Raw genomic sequence first — 23,222 nt, 5'->3', positions numbered from 1 at the left:
TCTTTTGTTGGAGGCAAGAATACATGTGCAGATTTTTGAATTGCAGGCTTTTGGCTCTACAGACAAATGTTTCATCAAACCATGTTGTTATCTTTATAGTTGGTAGAAGATGAATTGTGCAGTTTAAGTGGAAGTCTGATACAAGTTACTGAAATCTTGCCAGGCTGCAAAAGTGCATTCAGCACTTGAAAAGCCATATGCTTTTCTCTTTTGAAATACTGCATCTTAAGTAAATTAAAATGCACTCTTCTTTTGATTTATAGCAACACTGTTTACTGTGGAAGGATGGTAATCTTATTAGATTTTGTTAACTTTTGTGAATTACCTCAATTCACAGAATTTTGGCTTTTGAATACTAGGTCCATAGGTGCTACTATTTAAATAACACCAACATTGCCATTCTGCATCAGAATGCTAAAAAATTCACTTTGAGACATATTAACGGACATTTTCCTATTATAATTTAGCTGATTCATGGGTTTAATTTTTTCCTGAATTCAAAACAATTAATTTAAACTGATAATATATCATAATTGACTTGAGATAATACAATGTGAAGAAATGTGTAACCACATTTAACAGGTAAATAGCTAGATAGCTGATAATTGAATTTGTAATTTTATGAATGCTGGTTTTTATTCCAAATGTATTTCCCCTACCTCCAAGAGCTAATTCTTACATATTTCAAGCATTCCAGCATACCAAGAAAGTATTTCTGATTCTAACATACACCCAATATGTTGAATCCTTAGGGTGCTCATATCTACATCCTGAGGATTAATTCAGTTTCAACAAAAGAAGAGAAGTCATTCAAAATGAAGCAGTGATTTATTTTAATTTACTTTAACCCACTATATTGAGAATTGACAATTTGTAAGGCACTGTGTTACGTGCTTTGGAAACATACATAATGCAAAGGACATGGTTTCTACCTTTAAGAAGTTTAATATCTAACAGAAAAAAAATATGCACCAAAAGTTGTTTTTCATTATTTATCTTAGACACCTCTGAGCTTTCCAATATGGAAAATAATAGAATGCAGTTTCTAACAGAAATGGGAAAATTCTTTAGTGGTTACATATCACAGAATCAGTCTTCAAGATTGTAAAGGAAATTAACATTTATCTAGACTAAGCAGACCACCTGATGCAAAGAAATAGCATTTTCTCTGAGGTACACATGCATTTAATGGGCAATCCAAAGAGGCTTAACTAAATTTTGAAAACTATTTTCAAGATTTTGCAATTGCTGTTTTCCCTAAGCAAGGTTACCGTGGCCATATGTGAAGTTATGCCTTGATGCAAAGAAGCAGTCTCTATGGGTGGAGAGAAACAAACATCACCAAATGGGGTTTTGACTTAAAGTCCTTTTAAGGTGATCAGTCCCAGTGCCATGACAGGAGGCTGGCACCCCAGAATGTACCCCATGGGAATGTGTGAATGAGTGAGCGAGGGGAAGGCTGCTTTGTGCGTGTCCACCTTCACATTCCCCCACTGTCTCCAAGGAGCGCCTTCGCCAACCCCCGTCTCCTACAGCCAAACCACTACATCCAAGCACCATACCTGAGATCGGCCTTTCTTACACCTCTGTCTTCGTTCCCTCCCTTGTCCTCTTTTCTCTGACACCACTCCCCAACACCAGAAAAATGACAGCCTAAGCAAAGCTAGCACATATGTGGGAACTTAGGTGACAAGATTCACAAGAAAAACATCTTCAGGGCTCCTTTTGACCCCTGGGGCACAATGTGAGGACTACTGGCTTTGCTCTCCCCCTCACCAATTTAGAGCTTGGTCTCAAGACAACTCTAAAAGAAAACTAACATTAGGAATAAATGAAAGGCTGCGATCCAAGCAGCACAGAGGGAAGTTCATGCTTGAATCAGCATTAATTCCTGCAGTATTGGAGATCATCAGTAATCCACTCGCCAGCGCTTGTGTTCAGCACAATTTTTGTACTATGCTAAGCACAGCAGAGGACTCGTACTCCCGTAAGAAGATGAGATGCTTGGAGAAAAAGAGGACTGGAGATGTTCAAAGGAGGTGTGTTTCTTACACAGCTTTCATTTGAAATCCTTTCATCCTGAAGATCCTGGATATTTATATAGAGCAAATAAAAGCAGTAACTCCCTGTTCAGGATCCAGCCATGCGTCTCACTTATTTGAAAGCCGTCATCAGCACACTCGGAACAAAATATGAGACATCTTGAAGCTCTGCGTGCTTGTCAGCTGCGAGATCAATAAAAGACAGATGCTGTTCTTCGCCACACTCCAGAGAATGTTTGCAGAGCGAGAAGGACTTCCCTTTGGCGACAGCGGAGAATGCTCTGGGAAGGGCACGTGAGACTTGGCCCCAGCTGGCCCAGCTGTTCTTGCTCAACTTGCCTGGTGACATCACCCTCTTGCTCAGTCTGAAGATTGGGACCTCATGTCAGAAGGCATTTCCAGGCCACTCAGACAATTCAGACAAAGCAGTTATTTTAAGAGATTCTATAAATGATGCCTAAAAGCCTCTGGTAATCGATGTTGATTGGAATCATTAATATAGGATTATTTTTAGACCTGCCGAAAGCAAGCACGATACCAAAGATGCACAAACAACAACTCTAACAATCAGAAATGATGACTGCCATTTTCTGCAGCCATATTCAGCACTGATCAAACTGCCACTGGACCCACTCGAGGGGTAACTGTGGACAATACCAGAAAGACCTGGTGTCTAAGTGGCAACTAGTTGAAAGAGGAGTAACCCACTCCACTGTCAGTTTACTTTTTTCATTACTAAAGAAGTTCTCTTTCTCTTCACTCAGCATATGAACAATTTCTAAAGGCCTCTGTATCAGTGTACTCTTGAGGGAATAGGTAAAATGATGTTTTAATTTAAAAATGAATTACACAAGTAGACTATTACAATGTTAGCTGTCATTTTTACTGCTTATTTACTTTTCATATTTATTTCAAAGTTAATTTCCTCTACAAGCATTCATTAAGTGTCTGCTACGATCGAGGCTTGCTGCTGGATGCGATGAGGGAGGTAGTCCCAGCCTACAGAGGGGCTCCGGTTTCGTGGGACAGCAGCTTGACGCACATAATACACATGGAGGAGTGGAGGGGCAGGGAAGTCCTGGGCAGGGCTTGAGCATAGAAGCAGGTTTTCACTTTTCAACCCTTCAGTCCCTGAAGCCTGGTTGATGTGACTGCAGCCCACCAGGTTCTGCATGGCATTAGCAGGTGGGACAAAAACAGGTCCCCAAAGTTCATTCCAGCAGCAAGGATAATTTTCGATACAATTTTAAGGGAGGACTTAGAAGCAGTGGAGTGATTTGTGAGACATTTGACTGGCCAATGCCAGTTAAAGGGAGCTCTGTCTGTGCTGTCTGTCACCTTTAAGGACACTTCCTTTCTTTTCTCCACCCACGTCTAATTATGACTAGCTCTGCAAAACCATTTTACCTTCTAAGTAAGCCTTGAACTCTTCTTTTTCTTTCCTCTTTCAGATGTGTCTCATTTTTCACCTGGACAATTGTAATAGCTCATATTTGGCATAGTCTGTCCCTTCTTAAACCTACCTTCCACAGGAGAGCAGAAATGATCTATATTAAATGAAAATGTAACCACAGTTAGAATCCTTCAAAAACTCCCTCCACTGATTGAATCATGTTCTCTCAGTAAGCTCTTCAGCAAAATAATATACATCTCTCTACTTCTCCTCGTCTTTAACCATCCCTCCACCAACCCATCTTGGTCTAATAATACTGACCTGCCTCTACTGCCCTAATTATACCAGGCCGTTTCCAGCTCTGTGTCTGCTCTCCCTTCCTTCTTCATTATGCTAGCTCCCACTCTTTTCCAGGAAACCCTTCCCTGCACCCCAGGCTGGGTTATGATTCCCTCTTCCATTCTCCCATTAAATCCTCTGCACTCACTATCATATACTATATTACAATGCTTTTCTTTCTCTTGGTATTTCTCCTACTGGAGTGAAAGCTCCTTGAGGAAGCCAGTACAGTAAAACAAGCGGAGTAGCCAACTCCTGCCTCTCATTCAGAGGTCGGCTTTAGTGTTACCTCACAGAAAGTTCATCTCTGTTCACCCGACACACCCTCACTTAGTTCGTCCATCTTTCATTCTTTACTTACCTCTTTATGGGATTTCCTTATTTATTTGTTTGTCTATAGTTTGTCTCCCCACTAGAATATGAACTCTGAGAGCTGAGACCTTTTCTGCCTTGTTTTTCCCCGTGTCTCCACTGATGAGAAAAGTACCTGATTAGATAGTCGATCTTTAATAAATACGTATTTTTCAAAACTGAGTGAAATGAATTGGAGGGTGAGTGGATGGATGGATTGATGACTTGATGGGTATGTAGTAAGACATCATTAAATTACTTGGGACTGAATTAGCCCAGCCATATTCGATAAGCAGTATATAAGCTAATAATGATAGCAGGTTAATTTTTTAACACCGTAATACCATAATACCTCAGTATTTACTTCCGTGATTCATTGCCATAGACTATCACCTGCTTTTTAAATGTATCTTAAATTGTGAAAACTGTCATATCCTGAATGTCACTAGTGATAGTCTACATTTCCTTCACGTTAACTCTTCTGCCTCTTTCCTACTATTTGTAATTATGCATCTCGCATATTAAAGAACAGCAGAGGAAAAAGAACCGGAGTCAACCTTTGAAGAATTACTGAATTCTTCGCTTTGTCAGTTAATATTATTGTCTGTTTGTGAAGCAGAGCATTTGGCTTAAATTCCAGACTCACCTTTTATAAGTTTAATTTCCCTCCTTACAAGTTTCCTCCTTTATGAAATAGGCATGATAGCCTTTTTTTCTTAAAATATTATTTTGACTATGTGAGGAAATACATGTGGGTACTCTTTTCAAACTTCAGTATGCTTATCTAATTTTAAGCTTTCCATCAAGTAGTATTTCATACCCTTCCCTCATTTATTGGTAATGATAGCAATGCATGGCTCCATATTATCTTTCTTTTAACCATCTTATTGTTCGCTGCTTAAGGTCACTTAATCTTAGGTGTATAATCATTTGCATTCTGAATTGCAATTCCTTCATTAGTTTTTATAACTGTTGAATTTAATAGGACATTGGGGAAGTGGATAGTACAGGCAAAAGGAAATTGGATTTTGAACCTTTTATTATGATGACATCCATTCGACTGTGGTCCAAATGATTAGTGAAGAAAAGCTGCTGTTGTGACAAGTTTCTTGTGTGAAATAAAGTGTGAGGTTTGAATTTGCTTATGAGTTTACTGTTTAGAAAAAATAAAAAGCCTCCAATACCAATATTCAGCACATATTTATTGTGCTCTTTCTGCATACAAGCCACCAACGAGCAAAAGGATGCAACAGAGTGAAGACCAGCGCCTGCTCTAAGGAGCTAAAGGCCAAGATTGTTTCAGCTCTGAAAAGAAACATGCCAGTGACCTTACAGAATCAAGCTCATTGTTTGTTAACAATGTATAGTTACAAAGGCAGAACACTTTTTTCCCTTGTATTGCCTCACGGCTGGTGAATTAAGTATCCTCATAACCCCAATTTTGAAATAAGAAAAATCGAGGACCACTAGCCAGCAAGGCAGTAAGCTGATGTCTCACTGACTCACGCGTCATTCAAGAATCCCCACAGAGTCATGTTTTCTCTAGTGGGCTTTATTGGTGGGCAGTACACAGTATGTAAGTGAATGTTGTAAATGTTTATTTTTTTAAAAATGGAATTGAGGACCTAGTAAAGAAATACAGTAATCGTAAATTTAACATCACAGCAGTGAGATAGCTTATGTGAAAATCCTTTGTATACTGTGAAGCCCTATATAAATATAGCATGGCTATATATATATATATATATATATATATATATATATATATATACATATATATATATATATATATATATATATATATAAATTTGAATTATATTTTGTTTGAAATAATGACTAGTGAGAACATGACAAAGATTTGGGAGCCTTATGGTAGAGTAAAAAAAAAAGATGTACATGCAAATATATATATATATATATATATATTTTTTTTAATTACTGATTAGTATTTGGCTTAGATGATAATGCAACATTTCACGGCCGATGTATGTGCTGATATGTTACCTGATAAGGGGAAGTTGGTTGGTTAAGAGTACTGATGAAGTAGGCACACTAAATAATGAGGTTTGCGGTCTAATCACGCTTTTTAAATGGTTACAAATTCTGTGACGATGTCCAATTCAGCGTAAAGTCTTTAGAAATACACCACTAAATGGTGTAGAGTTCTTTCTAAGGCTGTCATGCAGTTTAATTAACCCAAGCTGGCTCTCTAGCTCTGCCCTTCCACTGACTGGCCCACAATAAATGGCCTCCCTGACTGCTGCGTTTTCCCATGCAAACATTGCAAAAATCAAGGACAAGGATCCTTGACACTCTTTTCATGGCCATATTCTTAAAAAGTGAGCCTCCTGAAGTTCTTTAAAATCAAAGTGTCATCATCAAAGTGTCTCCGTGCTTTTATGAAGCCTGTAAAGGTCTTGTTTAAAATGGATAGCAAAGCAGGAATCCAACGACTCAGCATTTGAGTTGTCAATGTTAATTTTTTTGGAATGTGAAAATCAGATTATTATCTGTTACTCCTCATACTGCAATTCTAAAAATGAACGGCTTCTTAATTTAATGACTTCAAAGTGATATAGTGCACCTTGATAACATGCTAAACAGCTCTAAGTACATGTTTTAGACAAGATCTTAGTATCTAAATTTAACTTACCAAGTGCATGATTTATTAATCATCAGTCACAGAGGCAATTTTTACTTTATTGTCAGTTTACTGATCAAGATGATCACTTATCAAATGTTTTCATTCTTTTTATAAAAAGTAATTAAAGGTTTTAAAGCGGTTGGAGAAACGTTAGTAATATACTTAGAGCTACTTATGGTCTGAGCATGAAATAGAAAAAAGAAACATGTCTATGCTTAATGAAAAAATGGTTACTAATGAAAAGCATCTTTGGAACTTTTAAAAATATTATAACCCAGCAGCAGAATTATTTCTTTCATAATTTCAACCTCAAGCTGATGTGAATATTTAATTACAGGAAAATGTAGGATTTCAATAGTAATTAAAATCTATAAAATTTGCTTGGTGACAATCACTGATCAGTTGACTTGTGTAGAGCAGCATCTAATAATGGCAGTGTAGTCCTTCCATATTTACTGTAATTCTGATAAATTATTATAGTATGTTTTATAATAGGATTATCATATTTATTATGCAGAACTAATTTGGCAAAAAGTTGAGTATGGTGTATCAAATATTAATGAAGTAAAGAAAATTAGATATTATATTTCATTATTCATAATATTACTTATGAATTTTCAAAATCAAATTTAAAATAAATGTACTTTCTGGTGAAATTTTATGAACTAATTAAGAAAGTCCAGTGTATGTAATATAAACATATATAATTTTTAGGTGGACTGGCCTCCATTTCTAAGTTAAAATCTGAACACATTTGGTATCTGAGAACATATCTTTTGAGTATTTTATGCTTTTAATCTTAGTATTTAAAAATTGTATTAGGAAATTTCTCTTAAGTTTTCAAGTTGCAAACTTAACAAAAAATAAAATAAAGAAGTTAAAATGTAAGTGCAGCAATATATAAAGTTGTGAATTTTACATTTAAAATGTTAAAAATATAAATATCTTAATATCTTGATTTACTGAATGGTATACATACTGTTGTATACATGCCAAACACTATCAGAGTGTTTACCTGCTTACTTTATAAAAATTAAATTTACATTGTAATCGGTCTACATATTTTCTATTATTTAGAATATATCACAAGTTATAATATTTTTAAATGTTGACAGATTTACACATTGCTCTTCTTGTAGAAGCGTAACTGACAGTAGTTATAAAAAGTTAAGTTATAAAAATTTATAGTATTAAGAAATGCTAAGTCAGTATGAAAATGATGTTGATAGAAACTTAGAGAAAGGCTAGAAAATAAATAATAAATCAACAGATATTTACTGAGAATTTATGATTTTTGAGGCATGTTAATCTCTAAGAATATAAAATATGAGATAGTTCGTTTCAAGGCATTCTACTTTTGTTGATGTGATCAACAGCAAAGGATAACTGTACATAATGCAGAAGTGTAATGCAGAAGAGACATGTGTTCAGGTGCCACACTCAAAGAAACAGGAGAGTGTCATGAGGAACAAGAATTATTTATTTTATGGAGTGGTCAATAACATCTGTAGAGTACATGGGGCTAATGTGGAATGATGTCACAAATTGAAATCATTTTTAAAATATCTCTCATGAAATTCAACAGCCACAGTTCAAATATGGGTTATTTCTAATACAGTCACATGTTCTTTTCTCCTGATTTGTTCCCAGAATGCTCAGGGCCGTTGGGAATTGAAGGTGGCATCATATCAAATCAACAAATCACAGCTTCGTCTACCCACCGAGCTCTTTTTGGACTCCAGAAATGGTACCCCTACTATGCACGTCTTAATAAGAAGGGGCTTATAAATGCCTGGACAGCTGCAGAAAATGACAGATGGCCATGGATTCAGGTAACAGATGTGATGGGACAAGGTTACTGCCAAAGGATGACCAGAGTCATTTCAGAGAGAAGACAGTGAGAGCCCAAATGTGACTTTTCTTCATGGTCACTAAGGAAAGGATAATTTCGTTAAGAGTCCACATTGGCTGTAAACTCTGAAACTGTGGGAAACATACACATTCCACTGGAAAGTGTGTTAAAAGGGTTAAATTTTTTTTTAATTCTTGGGTTATAAGTATCACTGTTTCAAGGTGCATATCATAGAAGGATGGTTAACATTGCGCAGCAACTTTTGGCACTTCAAGAAAATTAAAATTTCACCTTTTCCTTTTCTGCCTCAGAAGTGGTTCCACAAGTATAAAATATACAATAGATTATGGTAATATCTCAGGGGTCTTCAGCAACTTCTTTCAATAACTAAGGGTGTTTCAATACATACATTTAATACATTTATTTTTATCAGTTATTTTTTAAAACAGGAGAAAACAATATATTATTCAGTGAATCACTTTTTGAGCACTTAGCTGAAGAGAGACAGTGAACTACATAGCAGGACAGAAAAGGTGATAAACCAGTTTTCTGTAGAAAGAATATACATCTGTTAGGGTAGGGGGAGCACATTGATGGCACCTAACAAGTCATTGATGTGTGCTAAGTATAGTGTATAATGGAGTCAGAGGAAGAAGTCACTAATTATCATGAGAAAGCTTCATGGGAAAGATAGCTTTTGAGGTAGGCCTTGAAAGATGGCTTCCAGTAGAGATTAGAAGCCAAGGGAACAGCATGATCAGAGATGCTCGGTGAGGATCTGGGGAATATTGTAAAGAAAATCATCATTTGTATATAAGTTGCTGGAGGAATGTGTTCAAATTGAATGTTTGAGTTTAGTGTGCTTTAGGATTCATGTACACTGAAGGTTTGGCCTTCTCTCATTGGAATAGGAAGCTATTACAAATGTAGTTGATCTGTTTTTATCTGTTTACTACATATTTAGAGTCAAGGTAATTTTTAAGATGGGGATCTATAATGTGGCATTATAGGTGCAATGTACAGGGTCTGTTTTACATGCAGTTAATAGGAAAGAAAATTGTTTTATGACCAAATCATGATTCCATGTTTTAGGAACAGGGCTACATCTCCTTCAGATGTTTCCTTGGTTCAGGTGTCTAATAAATTATTACATATCCTATATATGTATTTCTTTGATCTATATGACCCCATGTGGTTACCTAATGTCTTGTTTTAGGAATTTATATTTGGATGCATTTTCAGGAATTGCTTCTTAAGTTACACATGATTTTTCTCATCTATAGCCACATGTGCAACAAAAATCCGAGAGTGGAAATGGTACATCTGAATAATTTTGATCATAGACTAATGAATTTCCAATTACAGTTTAAAATAGACATAAAACAACAAAAAGTACCTGCATTTATCTACTAAAAATCATTCCAGAGACCATTTCTTTCATTGACTACTATGAAGGGTGTTTATGGGATTGAAGTTGTGATAAAAATTTAGAAATTAAGATTCAGAGTAGAAATTGCAGAACAATAAATAGATAATGTTACAAGTTTGCATCAAGGTTTCTGTTTGGCAAATTAATGTTTGTGCACTTCAGTAACTGCCATGTTTCAATAAACCATAAATAACATACTTTTGCAATATTTTCTGTGAGAAACACCTTACAAAAGTTTCATGCCCTGATATTTCACTTTCCTTTGTGCCCATTTATTGCTCACTTAATACTGTGCTTTATTACACCTTTCAAAGTATAAATGAACTTTACGTTCTCTTTATCCCAGTGACTATAGGTAGATAAATATAACTTTATCAACTTACGTAGAATAATTAAATACTTCCTTTATTTTAAAAGGCAGTCTGTTATTATAACTATCATTATTTTGCTTTTAATGTGAAGGTGATAGTGAGCTCTAAGAGAAAAATAGTAAAAGTAAATAAAAGTGATTTTATATTAGATGAAGATATCATGCATATAATGGGAAGAAAACTGAAAACTTGTTATTCAATAAATGCTTTGTGATGGTGTCCAGAGTATAATATATATTATGTTGTTATATTATTTAATAACATCTTATTTTCTAAGTTATTTTTCAAAAATAGAAGTGTATCTCTTTCTAAAAGGAAGATCACATCTAAGAGGTGTGTTGAGCATTATTAATTTCCTTTGACACTTGTTTTACATTCTTCCATTCAAATGAAACTTTTGAGTACTTTGCTTTAACTCACTTAAAATGAGCAAGAATTCCCCTAATCTTTCTTGTGTATGACACAATGCACTAATTAGCATTCATTTTCATTTTATTTCTTGTCTTGATGAAATGAAAATTGAAATCGCCATTTTTCATTTACATGCTCAGCATGCAATCATTGACAACATCACAGTGTTCACAGTTGTTTCTAGACTTAAAGAATTAGCCCAGTAAATACAGTTAAACAAAAACTTGGGTTATTTTTCAAGTTTTTCTGAATTTTGTTTCCTCACATATTTTCTAACTAATAAGTAACCACTGTCTTTAACACTTACTAGTTCATTAGCATGCTGGAATATCAATTTCTCTTTCTGACTGATGTGTTAGGAATAGCAACTTTGCACAATTTTGAAAATTTATTTTGGGTTATCTCATCTAAAAATGTTAAAGCTTATTTAAAACTTCTGGGTACTTGGCTACCTGACTTAGGTCAATCAGGATGACTATTTGTTATTCATTTTTAAAGATAATTTTTTCTGTTAATTTTCTTTTATAGCTACATGTGATAAAATACTGTGTTGTGTTTTTTTTTAAATTTCTGTGGTGATTTTATTATATTTCCAGCTAGTCACTTCTTATACATTCAACAAACATGTACTGAATACAAGTCTCCTCTGTGCTCTACTGGAAAACAGACAGCACTTGTCTTCAAAATGCTCTGAATCTAGGATATCGTAAACAGGGTAAACATCATAATACAATTTTTGTGGCCTGGTCTTACATCATTTAATAACCATTTTATTTGAACCATAGTATTTTACTATATCCACACAGCCTGTTTTAATAGAACTTTTATTAAACTAAAAACTAGTTTAATATAATATATAGACTATGGAAGGAGAGAAATCACCACTATGTTATGTCTTATCTAGCTGTATTATTATGTGCTGACCTATTTGATGGCTAAGCCATAATTTTCTTTGAAACTTAATATACCAGTAGTTTCAGTACTAGTATTTTTTCACTGAGAAAAACAGGTTTTGATCTTTCTGTTTTAAATAATCTATTGGGTTGTCGGAAAAGTCATGATGCATTTTTGCAATGAAAAACATATAAAAAATACATCACAACTTTTCCAAAAACCCAATATTACCCTACCCTTATAGAAAATGTAGATTTGATCTTAATATGTTCCTCTTCTGTAGGCCACAGAGTTTGTAAGGGAAAGAAATACTAATTTCTCAAAATTCTAATGTGCACAGGAATCATATGGATTTCTGGTTAAAAATAGAAACTTCTGGATTGTCCCACAAACCTACTGCAGATCGTCCTTAGGCTGCACTGTAATAACATGTCTCATCAGCTCATAAAGCCTGGGTTTGCACTGCTTGAGTTACATTTTTAAAAAATAGATAAAACACAAAATAAAACAAAAAAACACACCTTTGCTTGATGATCTTGGCACTTTGCTGTTGAAACTGTAGATAGTAATAACTGTGTGGGTAGAAGGAAAGGAAAGAACAGTAAAGAAAAATGAGGAAGGATAGTGGGAAATATGTCACCCACGAAGTCTCTAAATTATATGGGGGCAGAACCACACTATATATCCTAGTCTGAAGTGCATCCCAGTATTAGTAATTCATAAGTAACCATTATTCATTCACCATAATTTTAGAAGTATTTTCAACAGTTAATGTTCCTAAGTGACTATTAGATTCTTCATTGTAGAAAATTTAAAATATCCCAAGCAAGAGCATCAGACTTTTGCAATTTAAACAAAATAAAACTGTAGAAAACATGGGCCCAGAAAATAATTATGTGAGTGCAATATATGTTGCAAATTCACGTTTCTGGAGTACAAATTCCAGTTATGGTGGGACTTTATTTTAAAACTTTGTGAACAGTGGAATTGAAAATGGTGCAAAAAATAGAGTAATCACCTATGAGTTATAATCAAATAATATGGTACATGTTTAAGTAAAAAAAAATGTATTACAATAAAAGACATATTGCCGTTAATTCCCCTCAAAATACTCCCCATCACTTTGAACACACTTATTCCATTGTTCTTGCCACTTTCTGAAGCAGTTCTGGAGTCCTCTTTTGTGAGTGTCTTTAGTTGCGCTGTTGTGGCTGCCTCGATGTCTGAATCATTTTGACTTTGGGGAAGAGCCAGAAGTCACACTGCGCCAGATCCATGAATAAGGTGGTTGAGGACACACTGTGATGTTTTCATTTGACAGAAATAGCCATGTCAGAAGTGATGTGTGATATGGAGCGTTGTCGTGATGGAAGATGAATTAGGGCACACTTGAAAACACACTTTCTCTCAATGATAGCTCACATCTAACTGCACTGAACAAGATGAAACTTGTCACACAGTTACTAAGGTTCGATGCACCGCTTCCCATATGGAAGATCCCTGCCTTTCCTTTGGATGGCACTCGGCAGCAGCATTCACAGTATTCTGTGATCACAACGGAATGGCTCCCTGTCACACATCACTTCTGGTACAACAATTTCTGTTAAATAAAAATGGTGTGTCCTCATCCACCTTATTTACCGGATCTGGCACCATGCGACTTCTGGCTCTTTCCCTAAAGTCAAAATGACCATGAAAGGTAAATGTTTTGAATCAATTCAGGACATAGAGGCAGCCAGGACAGCATAACTAAAGACACTCTAGAAAGAGGACTTGCAGAACTGCTTTAGAAAGTGGGAAGAACAATGGGATAAGTGTGTTCAAAGCGAGGGAGTAGGAGTATTTTTGAGGGGGATTAATGGCAATGTGTCTTTTACTGTAATAACTTTTTTTAATTTAAACATACACTGTATTTTTTTATCACACCTTGTATTTCATTGGAAAGCCTGTGTTAAAACTTTTTTGGTACTTATAGATACCCGAAGCTCCTTGAAACACAAAAAACACTTTTAGAAACACCAAATTTAAGATGATTTCTTTTTTCATTTTCAGGTTGTTTCCAGCTATAGAACCTAAATTATGTATGTATATGTATTCTATATACATATGCATATGCATAGAATCTAATCCATCTTTACTACTTATTCATTCAAGTAGAAAATATTTTAGCCTGTTCTTTTCCTGAAAAAAGCTACATTCCCGGATATACTCTCATCTATACTAAATACCTCTCTAAAGCTAATTGCATCTGGACATTAATATATTGCTTCTTCTAATGGTTTAAAAAAAATAATAATATTCCTGGATATAAAATTACCATTTTCCTTTAAGCTTCTTCTTATAAGTGAACTTGCATATGTGTGTGTCTTTTTAAAAAATGTTACTTTTTACTTTAAAACACAAACAGTCATTTAGCATTAAGTAAAAATGACTTGATGCCTCTGTACTGGAAATAGTATATTTAGCCTCTAATGATTTGGTCATTTACCATATTTATACTGATATAGTACATATCGCTTTCTTATTAAATTTAAAGGGTGTGTTTTGGATCTTAACCTCAGGTCCTGTGAACTGTGGAAAATATGATTAACCATATAGCAGTTGTGCCTAATTTAAATGAAGCAGCATCTGGAATCTCCTTTCTGTCCTTTAAGCTGCTTTTTCTCCTGCTTCCAGCACCCAAGGCCTCATTGGTCTGGGTTTGTTGCTGTTGCTCAAATTCATGTGGCTGTTTTATGCTGCTGTGCTTAGGCATATACACTTCATGTTCATCTGACCATCTACCAGTCTTCTTCAGATTCTGCTCCTTTATCCCCTTCTTTATAAATTGATTCTTAGAATTCCTGCTTTTTATCTCCAAAGATAGAAGTGACTCCAGTGTCCCTTTTTCCCGCTCCACCAACTATGTATTGCAATCCTAGCAGCTAAAATACCTTTATAGTCGTTTTTTTTTTTTTTTTACTTTTCTCTCTCCTCTTATACTATAACCAACTTGAAAATTGGAATTATACCTGATTTTAGTCTATTTCCATAGCACCTCGAATAAGGGAAAAACAAAACAAAACTATGTTGGGTATATATAGATTATTGATTAATAGAAGAATAGATAATATTGAATAAAATAGGTGGGAGAGAGACAGTGTTTATTTTCACATGGTAATCATGCTGTGCTGAGTGGTACAACTCAGTTCACTCTCTATGTTCAGCTATTAAGTACTTACATTTGGGTTGTGCCATCTAAGCCCGATCCCACTGGTGCCATCTGAGATGCATCTCTCCACAACGTAGGGCTCCCCATCTGGGCAGCAGAAAAATCAAACTTTCTGCTAATCCGAATGGCCCATACTTTCCTCCATAATTGCTGCAAACCATTTTTATGAGCAACATTGGATCGGCATGGGTAATATTTGTAAAGTGTTTGCCAGGAGGTCTGCTAATTAAACCCTGAGTACAAAACACCAAAATATTCATCTTCTCTTATCCCATTTACATTTTGTTCCTGAAATGCTAAAAATTAAATGTTTGTTTTAGCTTCTTGCCCATCTTTTATAAATTTGTTATCATAATCACTCCACCAGAGTTTGAAACTTTTATGCCTTATTACTATTATTCATAACATATAAAATATAAAGGGTTACAGGGACTCACTTTAACAGGATTTTTAATGTCTATTAAACTCTTAGTAGGTGATTCAGTAAAGCATCCTATTTAAAAGACTTCTTCATTATACTTGCTATATATTTTGGCCATGAGAAAAACATTGCTAACTTAACTTCCATATTTATAAAAGTTGAGATTTTAAATGCCTTGTGCTTCCTTTTTATTTCATTTTCATTGTCTCATGAATATTACCAGAGTGAGATTTTTAGCTTATGGTACTGGTGGAGTGAAATGGAGATAATCTGAATTGATTAAAAATAGCAACTCACTATTGTCATGAAGAAAAAACCAAACATTCAAAGTTTAGGATCTCTGGTTTTACAGTCTACCTTCCTCACATTCATGGTTCCCTCTTCATATCTCTTCACATGGCCATCTGGGCAGCCTCTGCGCTATATATTCCAATTCCTGGCACTTAGGACTACAGGAGATAGCACCCTGATTTTCCATCATTTTTCAGAGTTTCTTATTGTTACTTTTCTCCTGTATTGCTAAGTGCACTCCTCAGTATTCCTGTGACCAAAGGTGTTAAGCCTGCTTTATGAAACCTGCCTATGGAGAAACACTGCTTATGAATTAGAGTCAGCTATTGCTTCCAATGCAACAATATCTCCTAATAGGACTGCAACAGTACCTCCTACAAGGGCGGGGGTGAGGGGGGGTTGGGGAGGGAGGTCTGTCCTGAGTCCCTAGAGGTGAGAAATGCAGAGAGGGGGTGGTGGTGAAGCAGGGTGGTTGAGTCTGAGCTAAAGGTTTGATTGTCTCTTCATGTTTATCTTCTGGGAACTAGTGGGATTACTATTTGGATTGGGCTGAAGGAATCCCTTATTCCTACTGTAGACACTGAACAAATTTGTTCTGCCCAAATGCCTCCTTGAAAACCTCCTTGTGCTGAAAATGTGACCGAGTACCAAGCTACCTGGTCTGATACTGAAAGCTTTATTTTCTTGAGACAGTAATGAATTTGAAAGCATTTCCATTTGGGATAGTTTGTTATTATTGTTTGTTAACTACTGATTGTACTTAATAAAAGTTATTGTTTTTTACTAACTGCTCTTTGTAGTTAGTAAAAGTTACTGTGTTCACCTATATTTAGGTTGCAAGAATGTCTCATTGTCCATAGTGTCATGTATTAGCTTTGAGATAATCTAGCTGCTAGCAATAGGTACTGTTTCAACTGCTTTACATGAACTGATTCCATTATTCCATGCAACTGATATTTTTCTGATCCTCATTATTCAGGTGGAGAAATCTAGACATGGAAAGATAAATTGTCCAAATCCACTAAACTAGTAAATTGCACAGTTGAGATTTAAACACAGGCAGCTTGTGTGAGGGGCCAGCTCTAAACCATCTATAACCTAAATACTACCCTTTTTTTGGACACTTCTTGGAAGTTCCTTTTTACGTTTTTTTTTTTTTTTTGGTTGTGAGGTTTGGGGTGTGTACTGGTAGTTGGTATGCGGGAGTCTTAGATTTTCATAAGGATTTATAAAATAACGTCTGTATCTTATAAAATTTACGTTTACCCATGAGCAAGCAGTTCACCTCTACCCTGAGGCAGTGGTTCTCAAAATTCCACTACATAAAAATTACATGGAAATCTCTTTAAATATGGTCCTCATCCTTAGAACTTCAGAATTATAGGCAGAGTTGGGAACCCAGGGGACTACATAATGAGCAGTCACACCAGGAGAGTTTCGATATTGGTGATCCTAAGAAAAAGCAGTCATTGCTGCCTTGATGGAGCTTGCAATGTAGCAAGAGAGACGTACTTCAAATGTGGATGTGCCCCTTTCATTATTAGAAGCAACTTAATTAAATAAATTATGATGTTGGAGAAGAGTATATTGCTACTCAAAATAAGACATCAGTGTGAAACATTTTAAAGTAATGGATGGCACCAAGAACTCACAAATCCAAGACCTAACTACTTAAGCTGCTTTGGTGATGTTTTATTATTAACTTGCCTATACCAGTGTCTGACTTCAGTGGAATCCCCATTCCTCTGTGAACTGGATCTATTAATGCTTAATTGTTTTCAAATGATTTTTGCCTGTAACATGAGGCCTTCAAGAATTGTCTTAATTAAATAGTAAAAGGATTGTACAAATAGCCACATCCCTATAAGGTCAGGCTTTAAATGTTTTGTTATTAAATCCTCATTCCAGTCTTAGGAATCTTTAAGGAAGGAATACTTATTTTCTATGCAACCTGCATATAATGAAAACATCAAAAATCCATATACATTTTAATTATTAAAGGTGAATTTAGCATATTCATCATTTTTGAAGATGAAATTAAGGAAGTCACTCCAGAGGGATAAAAAAGAAGAAAGTCACAGGGAGATGGAGGGAGCTTGAGATACATCAGGGGCTGTTCTTATTCTACTGAAAAGTTGAGTATTTGTAACATAGAGAACAGGAGGATGAAGGTCTGCAAAGGAGAAGAGATACCAGAATATGAAATTGATCACGTCACATGAAGGTGGTACTTATGGCTATTGAAGGGTTTTCAGCAGAGTATTGATACTGTCAGAACTACAGTTTATGAAGATGGCATGTCAGTGGCATGTAGGATGGGTATCCAACACAGTGCCTAGTGCATGCGAGGTATTTAGTCAAATGTCACTGAATTGATGTGCTAAATGCGGGAGTGAGTCTAGGAGCAGACATGCCAGCTAGCATGCGTTCATTGCTACCTGCCCAAAGGAGGACCTGAATTAGACGGGCAGCTGTTGAAACTTTAAAAAAAGATAAAATTATAAGAGGATTTAAGGTACAGCTTTGACAACTGATTGTATTGTGTGTAGGGGAGGGGGAGAAGGAAAAAAAAATAAGAAAATCAGATAACAGGGTTTTGAACTTGAGCACGGTTTTGGTACCATTAACAGAAATATAGAAATCAGGAGCAGGAGTTGGTCTGCCTGAAAAAAGATGAATTTACTTTGGGTATTAATGTTTTATTTACTTGGAGAATTCTGATAACAGTGTCCAGCACAAATTTGAAAGAGTGGATTTGCTGCTCTGTATAGAGAGAGGAAGTGGGTTGGGTGTATACCACCACCATGTGACACTAAAACCTGTATGCCATTGGCCATTTGTGAGTCACATGGCCACACCTAGTGGAATGTGAGGTGAGGTGGTGTCCACATAGAGTTGAGAAATATTTTTAGGGGACAGGTAGGAATCCCAAAATAGAGTATCTTCCCATAGTGGTGATTATTTGTTTCTTTACCTTCCATTTCCATCAAAACAGTTTATAAGGAAATAGCTGACTCAAGCGCACCATTGTGGAGGACCCTTAGGAAGAAAAAAACTGAATGTGGAACTTCTGAATAAGTCTACTTTACATCAAAACCTTTATCAAGACATTTTATTTTTGTCCCATATGTAGGTTACATTTTCTCCATGTATTTGTTTTTAATGTTATTGCTTTGACTGCTGCTACTTTCCCCAAATTGATCTATTTAATTACAATAGCCCTTTCAGCCTATCATTGGCCTATTTAGTACAGATTGGATTATTTTGTTGTGATTTTGGTTCCTTAAAAAATGGTAAATGTCTCCTTTTTTCCCAAAATGGACTCCCACATTTCTTGCTTCTATGACATATTTAATTCTTCAATAGCTTTGAGATATTCTTTTTTCTCTGAGTTCGTGATACACTGGCTATATTTTTATTTCTCATATTAAACAAATAAGTGTTAAACTCAGGCCTCCTTCGTGTGTTACTATCATTAGCACTGTTAAGAGATAGACTGCTGAATTTCAGAAGTAGATGTGATTTTTTTGTCTCAGTTTTCCTAGCAGGAGCCCAACCTAAACCAGTATTTTTACATAACCAGCAGCTTTCAAAGAGCTCTTAAACTGAAATATGATTATCTTAAAGAACAAAAAACAAATAAAACATCTTAATATTGCCAATGGATCTTAGCTTTGCTTTTCTTAGGAGCATTAAACCAGATTTGGAAAATGTACATAAATGTTGAAAGAAGAGTACATTATCTAATATTTTTACACTATTTTTCTTAGTTTCAAACCTGCCCTAGATGAACTAGTATTTATTGAGCTGCTACTCTTTGCAGAGTGCTATTTGGGCAGTAGACAAGTTTTCTGTGCCCATGTGGAGCTCACTTAAGTAAATAAAACATTTTAAATTATCCTCTGTGGAACATTTCTACTTCACTGTATGGACATTTGAGAGGGGCAAAGCTGTTAAGAGTTAATTCAATGAACAATTGAACCCATAACCATGTGCTGTCGGAAGAGTGGAGAATGTATGCTGAGTTCCAGTCCCATGGGACTTTTTGAAGTGTACTCCCTTCTGTTTTCCCAAGCTTAGAGAAAAACATCTTCCAAAGTGACCTCCAACTTCACTGAAATTCAATAATTCATTCATTCATTCATTCATTCATTCATTGTGCTCACTGAGCATTTCCCAGGGGCCAGCTACTGTTGTAGATGCCACTTTCTTAAGGGAGCCTTCCCTAACTCCACTCCATACCCAGACTAGATGTGGCTCTCCTACTACATGCTTTTACAGCTTCTTGTTATTTTTTTGCCTAGCACTTGTCACAGCATGTCACTAAAGACTATACTGGAGATTCTTTTATTAGGTAAGCTGCACGGGGGTAGGAGCACTGTGTGTTGGCTCACTTTGTTTCTCACTACTCCCAATGACTAAACCCTTAGTCAATATGAACAGATATGCTATCATAATTGTTTTGGTATCCTCAGGACCTAGAACACTTTTTTTTAACTTGGTCAACAAATATTTATTAAATGAGTTAATAAGTAATGTGAAGGTAAACAAGTCCCCTTACCTATAGCTCTAATACCAGTAAAATACATCTGCATAAACAGTTCTATTCTGTGATGAAGCAATATGGCTTTCATGTTCAGTGGTTCTGGATTCAACTGGTCACTGTCACCTTGAACAGTTACTTAACCACTCTAAGATACAAAGTCTTTACATATAAAGTGACAACAAAAGTAGAGTGGCCTCTTAGGATTGTTATGAGGATTTTATTATGGATGTTTAGTCACATGTTGGCCATATAGCAAGTGATTAATAAGTTTACATTCTCATTCAGTCAAGAAATATTTGAGAGTTGTAGCCAAGACTTTTAACTGTCTGCCAACATCTTTTTCACCTGCTTCCATGGCAAGATGATTATTACCTAAGCATGTTTTACCTCAGATATAGCCTTATTCTGTATAAGATTCTGTATATTCTATATAAAAATATAGTCTTTTAGGCAGTATTTCCCAACCTACCATTCCACTAGGGGTGGCCATGTGACTCACAAAAGGTACATAAGCAAAAGTGTCACATAGTGATTTCTGGGCACCTTCCTTAAGGGACAGCACCCACATGCTCTTCTCTCCATGTCATTCCTTTCTCCATCCTGCTACCAGGAACTGAGGTGCTGCCCTCTTAGGCCTTGAGATTAGGGTTACCTAGAGTGACAACAAGATAGAAAGCGCCAGGGACCCAGATATAGTGGCCTCTACTGCCTAGTCACACATTTACACGAGGGAAAAGCCAAGTTTTTTCTTTAAGCCGCTGTTAACTTGGGTTTTTAATCCCTCACAGCTGAACCATGCCATAACCTAATACATGAGTTTGCAAACATCATGTTCAGTATTAGATCCAAAGCAGAAAGTATTGGTGCCATAATGATAATTTTTAACTATTACATGTAAGTGGAAAAAAGTCATTTTAAAATGATACTTAAAGGGTAGATATGTTTTTAGATTATAGCAGTAGATAAAAGAGCCCTTCGGGTAAATAGACATAGCAAAAGAAAAATTACTTTTTTGTCCAGTCTCACCAGACCCCTCATAATGCCCAAGCATGGCGACTGTCCTCCTGGGCTATCTCGATTTCTCTCCTCCGGGTCTGGGTGACTATTCAATCCTGGCATGTGACCTTTTGTAAATGAAAAATTAAATTTTCCTCTTCCTTAAAAGGAATGCTAATGATATCAAACATTCATTGAATGCTTAAAGATGCTAGGCACCTAAGGGACAGCAGCACCTTTAATACTCAGACCTCCCTGGGATAGCGTCTCATTACCATTGTGTGGATGAAGAAATTCTGACTTACAAAGATTAAGAAACTTGCCCAAGGCCATGTTAGGAAGTGTAGTGACACAATCAGGTCACCAGCCTGGGTTTTCAGAAGACAAACATCTTGCTCTTAAGTAGAGTGATCTGTTCCCTCCCTGAGGAAACAGAATTTCTGTTGTTCCTTCTACTATTTGTTGCTGAAAGCAGGCACTTTGGAGTTGTAGTGATGCTCATCCCTGGTCAGCACCTAGAAAGGCAGGGCCTGTCTGCACACCCTAACAACCTGCAGTACAGGACTCTCAATTTCAGGCCCCTGCTTCTCTGTTACTCATGGACCAAACTCAGCAAGTCTTGTTCCAGGTGGTGTTAGTGTGTTGTGAAAAATTCTGACTTCGATTTTTAGGATTTTTTTGGCTCGTAAAGGTATTCAAAATGTTAACATAACTCAGAGAATTATACTTTCCATAATTTATTTAAAAATAATTAGATATTTAAGTATAGTATGCATAATTCCCATAGAAATATAATGCAAATTACAAATCAGTCCCTACTCTAGAAATGTATAAGTAGGTGGAAGGATTAAAATGCATTACTAATACTTGCTTCTTTTAGGGAGACTTCAATATAGACTGCAATGAATCTTTTGTATCAGGTGGCATTTTAAGAGACTATGGAATATCCCCAGTGTGTATCTAATTCTGGAGTCATATTGAAAACTTACTTTTAGCATGTCTGAAATTAGATAATCCTGTTAGTCCAGTTAATAACATTCCTAGCAGCTACCTTTAGGACTAATGTTAGAATTTAATAATAAGGATAAATAAGCAAGCACTGTTTAGCTTATCCATTTATACAAAATTTGTGAATCATGAAGTTAAGTTCTCAAAAAAAGCAATAAAACGTGTTTTTTGTTTTGTTATTGTTCCAAGCATATGCTAATATATTCTAGTTTGACAATGCAATTTAGTTTCTAAAATATATTTAATTTTATTTTTAAAATACAGATGTAAGATTGTACTTATTTAGATTAAAATAAACCCAGAAGAACACATAGACTATAGAAAGCTAAGTTACTACTTGGTAATAACCACTGCATCTGTATCCCAGAGGTTTCAGCTCCTTCTATTTAGCTCTCTTCTTTTTCTCTTTTGAGTTAATTCATTCATATTGCGCAGTGCTAGAAAATAATATCCTGGAAAATGTGCCACCTTTAGCGCTAGAGCATATGTGTGCTTTGCAGAATTCTTTTTTCTTCAGTACATAAAAATGAAGAGTATCACAGTATTCTGCTTCCCAGAAGTACCTTTTAAGTTTTTATTAGGTGACATTTGCTTCTGTCTTCATGTTTAATTGATCCCATGTCAGCATTTAAAATTTCAGGACACTTGCTGCCACTACCAATGATATTCGCATAAATGGAAAGGCACAGAGTGTTTTCAAGCAAAACTTGGAAACTATTTTTTTTGACATTGCTGTTATTTGCACGCTACAAATTATACACTGAATTAAGAAAAATTAGAGAGCACAGAGGGATAATGAATTCTCCCCTGCCAGCTAACCCTTCAGTGTGCTGGGTAGAGATATGAGCATCAGCGAATTCTGTTCTAGCTAAGCCTGTACTTAAAGTGATTCGATATCCTGTTTGTATTTTCCTTTCCTAATGCACTCAACACTGCCCTCAGTCACACTCACTTTGCAGTCTGCTCAAGTGAGGTAATTGAAGCAGAGGAGCGCGTCCGGATGGACCTTAATGTAAAATTTGT

The 23,222-nt window shown here is 35.8% G+C and overlaps 1 protein-coding gene across 1 annotated transcript in view; it reads left to right on the top strand.

Moving 5' to 3' along the window:
• The window catches only part of EDIL3 (EGF like and discoidin domains 3), a 254,908-nt gene that overhangs the window by 97,714 nt on the left and 133,972 nt on the right, over positions 1-23,222 (top strand). The window contains exon 4 of the mRNA XM_019652587.1: positions 8,420-8,601. Within this exon, the coding sequence (XP_019508132.1) occupies positions 8,420-8,601 (182 nt within the window). The remainder of the gene's footprint in view (positions 1-8,419; positions 8,602-23,222) is intronic.

Source organism: Hipposideros armiger, unplaced genomic scaffold, assembly GCF_001890085.2.
Source record: "Hipposideros armiger isolate ML-2016 unplaced genomic scaffold, ASM189008v1 scaffold_182, whole genome shotgun sequence".
Lineage (NCBI taxonomy): Eukaryota > Metazoa > Chordata > Mammalia > Chiroptera > Hipposideridae > Hipposideros > Hipposideros armiger.
Note: the sequence above shows the minus strand (reverse complement) of the source record. Positions and strands in the feature narration are given on the sequence as shown.